Raw genomic sequence first — 12,325 nt, 5'->3', positions numbered from 1 at the left:
CACTTGCCGGGTACTGAGCCAAGAAGTCCACTTGCTTTTAGTGCCGACCCTTTGGTCTCTTCCCTCCCTGGCGGGTTCTGATTCAGAGGTGGCCTCCCACATGAGGTTGCTTCCGCCTTGACCAGGCCCACTGTGTTGGGTTAGTCAGCGTAGGCCAGCGGTGGGAGCTGTTTGGTCAGACTAGGTTTCAGTCCTCTCCTCACCTCCCTCCACTCCCTCCCTCCCCAGGCTGCGATCACAAAGTAACGTGACAGGCTGGGCAGGACACCCTCACAGTTCTGGAGGCTGGGCCCCTGAGATTAAGGTGTCCACAGGGATGAGGCCTCTCTCCTTGGCTTGAAGATGACTGTCTTCATGGTCACATGGTCTGTCTTGTCTGTCTGTGTCCTCATCTTTTCTTATTAGGACACCAGTCATATTGGACCAGGGCCCATCTTAATGATCCCACTTAACCCCAGTCACCTCTTTAGAGACCCTGTCTCCAAATACAGTCATGTTCTGAGGTCCTGGGGTTAGGACTACAGGATGTGAATTTGGGGGTGGCATAGTTCCATTCATAACAGTCCCTTCCCCACCCTTTCCCTTCCTCCTCACTTCTCTCTCCCCCCTCCCCTCCCATCCACCTCTCTCCTCCTTCCTTCCCTTCAGCTATCTCCCCCTCACTTCTTCCCTTAACCTGTAAAAGCGTCCCGCAAGGAGGGAAAGAATATAAAAACTGGAAACTCTTAAGTGCTGTTTTTCTCCTTCCAGCTCTTCTGTTAATCAGCTTTGTGGCCTTGAGCAATTCACTAATTCTTGAAATGCTAGTGTCCTTCGCTGCCAAATGGGAGTTATTCTTCCCCTCCTCCCTTAAAGGACTGTAGTGAGGAAAAACGCTTTTAAGTTAAAATATTTTAAAGATACAGGGAAACTCTGCCAGCGTGTCATATTTACAGGATTATTTGGATTACTTGAAATTCTAATTAAAATGGCACATGTTTCAACCTCACACGTTTTACTGTGTTGTCCTTAATTATAGTATTAGAGCAGTCAGCAGTGCAAGGTTGTGGGGGTTTTCGCAGCAACCTCATTGTTGCTCTAAAGAAAACACCAGACCTGATCAGCTCAAACCAAGCTCCGGCAGAGGTCTGGACTTGGCCTGTCCTCCCCCTCCTGGCCGACTGGACCAGAGTGACCTTTCACCGAGGTTTGGCCTCCAGATACAAGGTCAGGCTCTGCAGGTTTAGAGCTGTGAGCCCGGGGCTGCCTGGGAAGGACAGTGGGAATGGCACTTGTGTTGTACCCCAGAGGTGATGGGAAAGGGCACCCGGTCCCTGAGTTGTAGAATTGTGTGCCGTCCTTGTACCACTGGCAGACACTACGTCACATCTTTTATCTCCGCTGGCTCGCCCGGGTCTCATCTGTTGCCTAACAGTCCTCCTTGTAAAAAAAAAACAAAAAAAAAACAACAGTAAAGAAAAGAAAAGAAAAAAAGTTAACCAGAATGGGGAGAGCCACAAGTTGAACTATTTGAAAGAGGTTGACGTTCACTGTCTTCTCCCCAGCTGCTAGTCCCTGAGACAAAGAAGTATTATTTGAAAGAAAATGAATAAGCCCTGGCTGCCGGGGCTTCTGCCCTGCGCGGTCATGAGTTTGTGAGATGTGAGCTGGGTCGTGAAATGTTAGAGTTGTTTTATCAGGGTGCTCTCTTGCCAGCAGGGTGACGTCAGCCTGCTCGCCGTGGGCTGTGGTCAGACAGGAGACATCCGCGTAGCTGAGCGGCTGGCTTGGGGGACTGCGCTGTGGTTTTACTTCTTTGATTTAGGTTCAGACACGATAAAAGGGGTGGGGAGGGGAGTGAGAATATAAAGTCTTAGACACAGCAGAGATTAAATTGTGGCAGAAAACTCTCTGTTGGGTTAGGCATGGAGATGTTCGTGAAAAACCTTCCCTTAAAAGTTGTAGCAGAATACTTTATAGTGTAGTTGTACCTTCCGCTGTTTCACAAACACAGAGACGTTGGCATTTCGGCATTGCGCTGTTTGACTAACCTTCATAAAACGACAGTAAATGCCATTACTCCGATTGATTCCTCTTGAGTCACGCCGCAGTCTTCAGGGCAGTCACAGATGCCTGCCTGGCGGTGGGCCCCGAGCTGGTGCAGAGGCGCTGTGATGGGGTGTTTGAGACACAGGTCCTGCCGCTGCTGCTGCTTTGCCCCCGAATCCATTCATCTCTCTGAAACCAAATCAGTTGCCTCATCTCCATGTTGAAGGTCTTGGCCTCGATCATTCAGTTGTATGCAAGTCAAATCTGCATTTTGTGGACCAGGTTATATTCATTCGTCTGTGGTTTCAGTTGACTGACTACAACTCTCTTGTAGTATTTCAGTGAATGAATGAAGCTGGAGCACTGAGAATTAGAAGTGTACTTGATTTTTTATTAAACCGTCTTTAATGATGAGGTAAATTATTAGTTAACATTTGACTCAAGTTTCCCCACCACCACCACCACCACCACCACCATGTAAAGTGTGCCTTGTATACGTTTAGTATTTTTCAATCAGCAGTTATTAAAGTAAGACTTAACTTTGGAAGGTATGCATTATGGAGAACGTAGACCGTTAGAGCCCACGTTAGGCCTTCAAGGTGATCAGATGGAACCACTTACTTTTACAAATGCAGAAACTGAGGCCGACGAGATGAGTGCTGTTTTGAAGACCTTCCAGTTAGATTCCATTTTGCATCCAGTCTAAGACGAACCATTGTTTTATGTCCCACTAAGACAAATGCACCAACTGAATATAAGGCCAACTTCAGTCTTAGCTATATTAAAATGTAGGAAGTGCCCAGCCGGGCGTGGCTCAGCAGTTGAGTGTTGACCTGGGATCCAGGTGATCGGGGTTCGATTCCCGGTCAGGGCACATGCCCGAGTTGCGGGCTCGATCAGTGACTCTCTCAACATGGATGTTTCTATCTCTCTCTCCCTCTCCTTTCTTCTCTCTGAAATCAATAAAGATATATTTAAAAAAAAAATGTAGGAAGTAAAGACTCTTACCTCTGTTGCAATATGGTAATAACAGGGCTCTGAAACCAGGCTATACATATTCCTGGGTCTCTCCCATCTTCTCCATTCTGACTTTGAAAGAATTTTCTTCTAATATTTCACCCAGATCCTCATATAGCACATTGTAAAGCTTAGTGATTTTCTTTTTTGTTTCTCTGTGTTAAATTTTTTAGAATTGAAATGAATATATGCTGATTCTTGTGAAACCTTGGGCCAAAGTCTTTGTTCATCTTCAGTTGGGAGAAATATTTTTTTTTGGTCTATAGATTAGAACTGCCACCACGTTAAGTAATTTTTGCATCTATTAGGCATTTTTCTTCAGTAACACACCTAGTTTAAAAGGCCAAAACATTTAAAAAAAATTAAACTTCTTTCTGTTACAACTGTAAAATTTTCAGAAAGTTAAGTTGGCAAGTGTAGTTAAGCCAAATTGAGAGACTTAAAATACTGGGTTACTCAGCTCAAATCTCCTTTCTCTCCTGTTCATTCTTGAAAATGAAAGATAATCTTTTCTCCTTTTTCAAGTGCCAGACCATTGTGAAATTTAGAATACCCATTAGTACAAAAGAAAAAAGCCTTTTGTACCCTCAAGATAAGTTCCTTGGGTGTGTGAGCCCCCCCCGCCCCCCCCGCCCCCCCCCCCCCCCCCCGCCGTGGTCAGGTCTGTATAAATGTCATCATTTGTTTTTCTGACAGTCCTTCGCACAGCCTTCACCACGTAACAGGCACTCAGACTCGGTCTGATTAGAAGCTGAGCTGGAGCTTATCTGACTGAAACAGAGTGGGGAGAGATAGAGCTATAACAACACAAAAGGTTTCTTTTTATTTAACAGTGAAGTGTGAAAAACCCGAGAGAAAGGATCTAATAGGGGTCTTCTGTCATCTGCTGATAAATACATGTTCTTGTTTGGGGGGAGGGTAACCGCTTCGTTGAGATGTAGTTCACATACCATACGATTGGCCCAGTGAACATATACAGTCCAGTGGTCCTCAGCATATTGTGCAACAGCCTTCACCACAATCAGTCTGAGGACATTTGCACCATCCCCCAAAGAAAACCTGTACTCATCAGCAGTCACTTCCTGTTCCCCTCTCTCCCAGCCCCTAGTGATCACTGATCTACTTTTTGTCTTTTTGTATTTATTTTTTCTGGACATTTCATCTAAATGGGATCAGAAATATAGGACCTTTTGCGTCTGGCTTCTTTCATGCAACAGACTATTTTTTAGGCTCATTCATGTCGCAGCATGAATCGGTACTTCATTCCTTTTTATGGCTACGTAATATTCCATTGTATGGATATACCACTGTTTTTGGTATACCTTCTTCAGCTGGTGGACATTTGGGTTTTTGGCTATTATGACAAATGCTGCTCTATGAACACTCAGGTATACTCGTTTTGGTGAAAATACGTTTTCATTTCTCTTGGGTATATTCTTAGGAGTGGAATTGCTGGGTCACATGGTAACTCTATGCTTAACCTTCGAGGAACTGCCAAACTGTTTGCCACAACAACTGCACCATTCACATTTGCACCAACAATGCACGAGGGTTCCAGCTTCCCCACATCCTCATCAAAACTGGGTATTATTTGTTTATTGATTATAGTTCTGATGGCTATGAAGTGGTAACTCATTGTGATTTTGATTTTTTTGTTTTCCTGATGGCTCATGATGTTGGACATCTTTCCATGTGCTTATTGGCCATTTGCATATCTTCTTTGGAGAAATGTCTATTCAGATCCTTTCCTCTTTTTATATTGGATTATTATTTTATTGTTGAGTTGTGAGTCTTTATATAAATATATTCTTAAGTAGATCTTTTAACATTCCTTATTCTATGGCATCTTTGACCTTTAACATACTATAAAACTCTATAACTTGGGCGCCTCGTTGCCCTGCTTCATTTGTTCATTCAGTCAGTATTTATTGACCATCTCTGTGTGGAAGATAATACTGTGCTCTCTGCGCTCAAGAATATAAAATGAATAAAATGTCCTCTGCTTCAAGGAGCATAAAACAAAGCAGGAATTGAAGTACCATAATGATAAACTTCAGTGGGAGTTCAGAAGAAAGAAGAGATAACTTTCAGATTGAGGAATCAAGGAAGACAATCTGAAGGAGGTGGCATTTTAAGTGGCCTTTGCAGGATGCATAGGATTTAAATACAAGAAGATTGGGGGAAGAACCTGAGTAAAGATCTTGTGGTTAGACAGTTTGTTCTCTGTGGAATGGTGACTGGTCTAGTTTAACTTATAGGGCTGAAATAAGAGAAATACTGGGAACAAAGACCGGAAAGGTAGTTGGGACCACATGTTGATTTTGAATGCAGAAGCAGTCTGGATAGTATTTTATCAGTGACTGGTGAGCCCCTGGATATGTGGGGTTAGGACAGGTTGACGTGCTTAGAATGGTGTATTGAAAGACTGAATTCGCAGAAATGTGTATGCCGCTAGGTGGGTTTGGGGGTGATTGAAAGCTGTACTGCTGTGTTTCTATCTTTTTTTTCTATTGCTTTTTGGAGAGAGTGGAAGGAAGGGACAGGGAGAGAGAGACAGAGCCGGAGAGAGAGAAAGCGAGAGAGAGAGACACAGAGAGAAACATCGATGTGAGAGAGACATTGATTGGTTGCCTCCCACATGCATCCCAACTGGGGCTGGGGATGAAACCTGCAACCCAGATACATGCTCTCGACCGGGAATCTAACCCTGGACCCATTGGTGTGTGGGCCAACACTCTAACCACTGAGCAACACTGGCCAGTGTTTCTATCTTGAAGACTGACATGTGCATTAGAAGACAAGACCTGTAGTTAAGAAACGCCTGTGAAATTGTTTAATGTCATGATTTTGAAGTTTATTTTTACCATGGATTCACCTTTTTTAAAGAAAAGGAAACATAAAATCTGAGGTACATACTTTGGGTTTTGCTGCCTTAGTTAAATATTATACAAGTAATAATTTTTTAGCGAATGTTGGTTAGTTGGTTACTTGGTCAATGGTAGGATTGTGGATCATAGAATTGGATCAGTAGTTCTAAGGGCTGAGGGAATGTTAGATGTTAGCTAGTCCATCTCGACATTGTATGGAGGCCTTAGAGGAGAAGTCTGTGCCCATGTTCACCTGTCCCAAATAAAGGGAGCATGTCTTGACTCCCAGACCAAATGTTCTCGATTTTACCAAAATAATTTTAACCTTCTTTTGCTACATACATAATAAAACAACAAATCCTGCTCTGCAGTACAAGGTGTTGGGCTAGGGCCCTCAGTGGTGGAGCACCCAAAGAGGAATGAAAGCATGTGAGAGACCAGACCTTTGTCTTCCTTCTGTGAATTCTTTTTCTTCTACCCATAGTTTCTTTGATCTTAGCCTTGTGTGGGGAGGGTGAGGTGTTAGTCTGATAGGCAGGGGGTATAGGTTCTTGCCAACAGTTAACCTGTTAACTGTGACCCTAAGTAGGTCTCTCCATGATTGGGGCACAGTTTTCTCATTCCTTTAGCCTTTAGAATTAGTGATGTACTTCTGTGATCAAACAAGCAAGCAGCCAACATTTACTAATTTGTGTAATATTGAACTAGGGCAGCAACACCCAAAGTGTGTGTGAGGGAATCAGTGTGCACAAGGCCCCTTCTGGCACCAATAACATGCATGCCCCGTTGTCTCTAAGGGATCCGGTAGAGTTAGGTTGCAGCCCCTAAGGGAAGAAGGACCACCTGCGGCTGCTTGTGGGTCTCTTACCTCCCAGCTTAGAAATTTCCAGTGTTTTCAGAGTGTTGCTGTGGACTTTCTTCTGTGTCAGGCACCAGTGCTTCAGTCTTAAAGACAAAGCAGTGCATCAGTTTTACGAACTTACAGTGCAAACAAGCTCAAGAACTTACGCTGGGTGAAAATTGGAGAGTGGAACAGAATGTTGTCGTTACCCCAAGAGCTTTGCTTTTCGTGGAACAGTGTATGCTGTGTGATGAGTGGCTTCCTTTTTTGGAGTGATTTGAATTTGTTGCTGTGGTGGTGGTTTTCCATGGTAACTGCCGTTGCCACACATCTGGCATCTGATGAAATGGCTCCCAAATCCCAGGGGTCTGCATAGAGCCCGAGTCCTCCTCATCCCCCATCCTGCCAAAGATGTGGAGAAACACTGGGCGGAGGGCGTGGTGGCTCTGGCGTGGTGGCTCTGGCGTGGTGACGAGGTTTGATTTGCAATGGCTGAGTTCCCGGGGGGGTATCAAGGCTCCTCCAAAAGTTAGTTTGGCTACGAATGCTATACCCTGGGAACTCCTCCCCTCCCTGTGGGGGGAGGCAAGTGTAAGAAAGGGGCATATTTGGAAAGAATATTTCTACTTTATCAAGGCATAAATATTAGCACTGCTCTGTTTGCTTGTTTGTTTATTTAAACCAAAAATTACTTAATTGGAAGTAGAGGTCAACCCAGATCCTACTGAATTTCTGTGAGTAGCAGGCCAGCATAGGTCCTGTTTTTTAGGTATTTCATTTAAAATGGAAAGTTCCAGTTTGCACTGGGGCCAAAAATCCCAAAAAGAAGTCCTCACTGGAGGTGTATTAGGGGTCACTCTGTATATTTGCTAGTTTATATCTTGGTGACTAAATTGGCAAAATTTTTATTTTTCCTGGTAAACACTCAGAAGGTTTTTTTCCTCACTCCTCACAAAATCATATTTGTCATACACACGTGTATGAAGCAAACGACTGTTAAAACCGTCCACACGTCTGTGATGATATGAAAATTAATGGTGGCAAACAAAGATTTCCTTTCTTAGGTACCAAAAGGCCTCAGATGAAGTTGACTTTGTCCTAATATTACTCTCAAGTTGTGACCAAGTGGAAACCCAGTTGGTCAGGCCTTAGAGACCAGTATGAATAGCACAACAGAAGGGTCATTATTTGTGAAAAATTTAGGTCCCTCTGCCCCCATATGACTCAGAAAGCTTCAAGTTTTCTCTTAAAGTCATTATTATTCTTGTTTATAAACTTAGAAGGTATACAACCTTTATTATAAGCATATGAAGGGTTATACTTAATTTCAGTTCATAATGAGGCACAAAGTTGTCACCTAGTGCAAAGACTTTTTAGAATGGGTATGAAAACCAACAAGATGTTGAATCAGATCAAGATGTGAACTTCAATTTGAGCATCTTTGAAAAATGTTTTGAGAACTACTAGACCTGTGGATTAAGTTTGTGATAAATTATATGCAGAAACCCTGCTGATGATAACCATAATATTTTTAACGTGCCGTTTTTAGTGTACTCTAAGAATAAAATGTTTATTTCTCATTAAACAATGCATTTTAATTTCTTTTAACTTTTTGGGCAAATATGTGAATCGTTAACCCATAAATTTTCCTCATTCCTTAAAAAAAAAAAATAGCATACCAAAAATATAATAAAAATGTAATGAGCAAGAAAAGTGAGTTTGGTGTAGTGTTCTAATGAACCCTGTGTTAGGTCATTCTCTTAGAGGTATGGAGTTGAGTGCCCATAAATCAAAAGTTGTTTCATGTTTTAAATTAACTTTCGAGATGGTTTATGGTCAGTATTTTTTTCCCCTCTGTTACTTTATTGCAACTTTTAATTTTAAACTCTACCCTGAAGAGTTATTGAAGAAATGGTAATTATGTGAGGTGATGGAGGTGTTAGCTAACTCTGTGGTGGCAAGCGTTTTGCCATATATAAGTATCAAATCAACACGTTGTACACCTTAAACTTACATAATGTTATATGTCAGTTATATCTCAATAAAGCTAGGGGGGAAAAAGAGTTATTGTGCTAGAAAACCACGTTTATGTAAAATGTCTCATGCTTGGCAGCTAACCTTATGCTCGGACCATGTTCTGAGAATGGCAGGGCCGCGTGTCACGCTGCCAAAAACTTTCCACTGGGAGTAGTTTTGCAAGGGGCCAGGCGGGCGGGGAGCCAGGGGCTGAGGTAGGGACATTTCTCCTCCTTGGTGACTACATCATTTTTCTTGCGTAGGTGAAGCTGCTCTCAGGGGAGAGCCCAGGATGCAGACCATCCCCGTGGCGTCCGCCCTCACCAGTCACCGCACGGGCCCCCCGCCCATCAGCCCCAGCAAGAGGAAGTTCGGCATGGAGCAAGGGGACGATGACCTGGACTGTGAAAACGACCATGCTTCCAAGATCAGCCGCATCTTCAACCCCCATCTGTAAGTTCCCTGCTTCTGAAGTGTGGGCATTCTGATTTAGGTTTGTGCGGCATTTCTCTTGCAGCTTTGTTTCGACAGTAGAGTGAAAGATGAATAGTGCTCATCTGCCAGGAGGGGGTAATTAAACCAATTTTAATAACTCAGAAAAAGACATCTTATTTCCCTCTGGCTTATGTGTCTGACCATTCGTGTGTTTTTCCCACGGGTGTTTTAAGGGAACTTGGTGCTTCTTGGGGTGGTTGAAAGAGTTGCCTTTTCTTGGCTGTACTACTGGTGGGCGTTAGGAGAGTCAGTCTTTGGTGAATGTCGTTATGTGCCAGGGACATGGTGGGAAAGGTTAGCGCCTGAGCAGACTTCTGTGAAATCCTTTCCTTAGGAGTCTAGGATTGAACACATTAAGAAGTATTAATTCTCACCTTATGTGTTCACGGTGTAACCTTGAGATCTTCCCAGCGTGAGAAAGATGGCTTTTTGTGTTTGTGAGAAGGTGCTGTGCATCCCATCTGATGCGTGAGCCTGCTGCATGCAGCCCCTAGAGTCTTGGGGCTAGGAGGACTGGGTGCTCGACCTGCCGCGACACTCTCTAGAATCACAGCATTTGTTGCTACAACTCTCTGGGCCTCAGTTCTCTTATTTATGAAATGAAAGGGTTGAAATGAAAGCTCTCTGAAACTGTGCACCATGTAGCACGTTTGTATTTGGAAAACAGCTTGTATTTCTGTGCACTATATTCCGGCTTTCCCTTGCACTCTCCTCTAACACGTGCATGCCTTGAAAAAGGGAGCAGAATGCTTTTTCACATGTTTTCAGGACTCGGAGGCACCCAGCCAGCTGCCTGGAGAGTCTGCTCTGGCAATTGTGTAGCCAGTCGGTATGATCAGAGTCTGGGGTCTTGGCAGCCGTGGGAATTTAGCTCTGGTTATTGGAAGGGGCCTCTCTGTGTATCCAGGTAAAAAGGTTCTACTGCTTTCCCCCTCCCCACGGACTTGTTAATGTTTTGTAATTATTCAGCATGCTCAGTTTCCCTGGTTCTGATTTCCGAGGATGCTGCTGTTTCTGGCAAGGACGTGAGGTTCAGAGAGTTCCCATTTCCTCGTCGGAGGAGGAGACCTTGCGCAGTTAGGTGGCCGATAACGCCAGCAGCCCTCTGCTGCCTCAGCGCCGGCAGTCCTCGGCATTCCGCACATTCCAGCCGCTTGGACTGCTGTGTGCAGTCATAAGACCCACTGACAGAGGTATTTACCCTCCAGTAAATCACCGTAGTGTTAGAGGCTGAGCCTGCAGTCTGGAGCCCTGGGATTTGCTACGATCAGGAAGGAATCCAGCGACGAGGCGCAACGGGCTCTCGCGAACCGGTTGGCTTATAATGTAGGTCCTGGGCGTGCAACTGTTTGGAGTTTATTGTTCTCATATCCTTTCCTCTCCAGAGCCAAATAAGAGACGTTTGGGGTTTTTTTTTGGAAGGTGCGAAGAGACAGCTCTGAGATAGTATGTTTTGGGGTCACACATGCCTTAGTTTAAATCCTAATCTAACACCAGCTATAAGGCCTTGGACAATCCCTTAATATATCTGGGCCCAGTATCCTTCTTTGTAAAATGGCAATGATAATAGTTCGTGTATAGAGCTACTGTGAGCATTAGAGTTAAAATTGGCAAGGAGTTTGGCAGAGTATAATATTCAGTTCATGTAGCTATTACTTTTATTAACAAGTCTATTATTCAAATACTGGTACTGATGATAGAGGCGAAGAATGCTATTATGGTGAATTTAATGTTTGAGAACACTGCGTTTTAGTAAGAAATTCTGGGTTCACATCCCAGCTCTATGTTTCATTGGGAGTAATCATAGTTCCTTCCTTGTAGGTTGATTGTAAGGGCCAAGTGCAGCACCTGGCAGGTAGTGAGAACTCGGCTTTAGAAAATGATTTTGTAATTCCTTGGGTTGTTACAAATATGACCTTGAGGTACGGGTCTATGATGACGTTATAAATGAAGTGTAAATAATAAAAATAGAATTGCTAGATTTCATGCGCAGCTCACAATGGACGTCATCATGAAAAGTCTCAGGAAAACAGAAACGGCCGCCAAGTCGCCCTCATGGGCCAGCCTCCCTGGACCTAAGCAGGAAACGTGATCCGTGTGTGGTCGGTTCCTTCTGGTGTCACTTGTTCATGTGGTAGTTACTCATTTCGGTAACGTTACCAGTATTTCTACTTGTTTTCTAAGAGCCGAATGATAGATTTCGCAGGCAGATTGAAAAGATTGCTGCATCTCTGCCTCTTCATGTTGTGTAGTGCTGAGGAAGTCCTGTTGTTTGACTTGATGAAATGTTTACTGTTTGAGGGGTAGCATGTTCCCGCCTTTTTATTTACTGTCTAGGACGTTTTCAGTAATAAATTACAGATTCGTGTTTATTTGGAAAAGAATGGTGTCGTATATTTGTTTAAGGAGATTACAAAGTGATCTTTACTTTTTATCTTCTTAAATGTATTTTGTTATTTTATCACTAAAGAAATCACAGGAATTCTGGAGGAAGGAGTGTTGTTGTGACAGCTCGCTAAGAGGGTCTGAAGATGCACGCTTTGGCTGCATTTCATTATAACCATCACATTGGAGAGAGCGAGTGGCTCTGAGCCAGAATAGGAAGCTCCAGAGAGTATGTCTACATTTCATCTGATTTGACTTGGGGGGAGGAGAAAGAAGAGAGGTTTCCTTAGTTTTTCTTCAGAACTTGGATATTGAGAGTTTCTGGGCTCTGGTTCCAGCCATATATATATAAAAACCTGGGTCATTTGCACTCTATTAATTTTCTTGTTGATATGGTGACCCTGAGAAATGTATTTTTTTGTTTTTTTGTTTTCTAAGAAAACTGTTAAGAGCATGAATGCCTTTTTTTGGAAGTCGAAAAGTGCTACTTAGAAAGTGGATTGAAGTATAAGGCGGAGGGTGGTGGTGGTTGGGGGCAGGTAGAGTTGGGGTTCCTCTCATGGAAATGTCAGTAGGTAACTGTTTATGTGACCTTGCTTTTCAAGTATGATTTGGTAAGGAAGAGCTCTCCCTTTTCTCCTGTGTATTATCCATATGGACTCATGGATTCCTTTTT

General features: G+C 43.5%; 1 protein-coding gene across 7 annotated transcripts in view; it reads left to right on the top strand.

The window, feature by feature from the left end:
* Positions 1 to 12,325, top strand: part of VGLL4 (vestigial like family member 4) — a 140,043-nt gene that overhangs the window by 92,910 nt on the left and 34,808 nt on the right. For all 7 annotated transcript variants that reach the window (XM_081159439.1, XM_081159434.1, XM_081159437.1 and 4 more), the window contains one exon: positions 9,033 to 9,222. In XM_081159439.1, coding sequence (XP_081015565.1) covers positions 9,033 to 9,222 — 190 coding nt within the window. The remainder of the gene's footprint in view (positions 1 to 9,032; positions 9,223 to 12,325) is intronic.

Source organism: Miniopterus schreibersii, assembly GCF_964146895.1.
Source record: "Miniopterus schreibersii genome assembly, chromosome: 15".
Classification (NCBI taxonomy): domain Eukaryota; kingdom Metazoa; phylum Chordata; class Mammalia; order Chiroptera; family Miniopteridae; genus Miniopterus; species Miniopterus schreibersii.
This window is presented reverse-complemented; position numbering and strand designations above follow the sequence as displayed.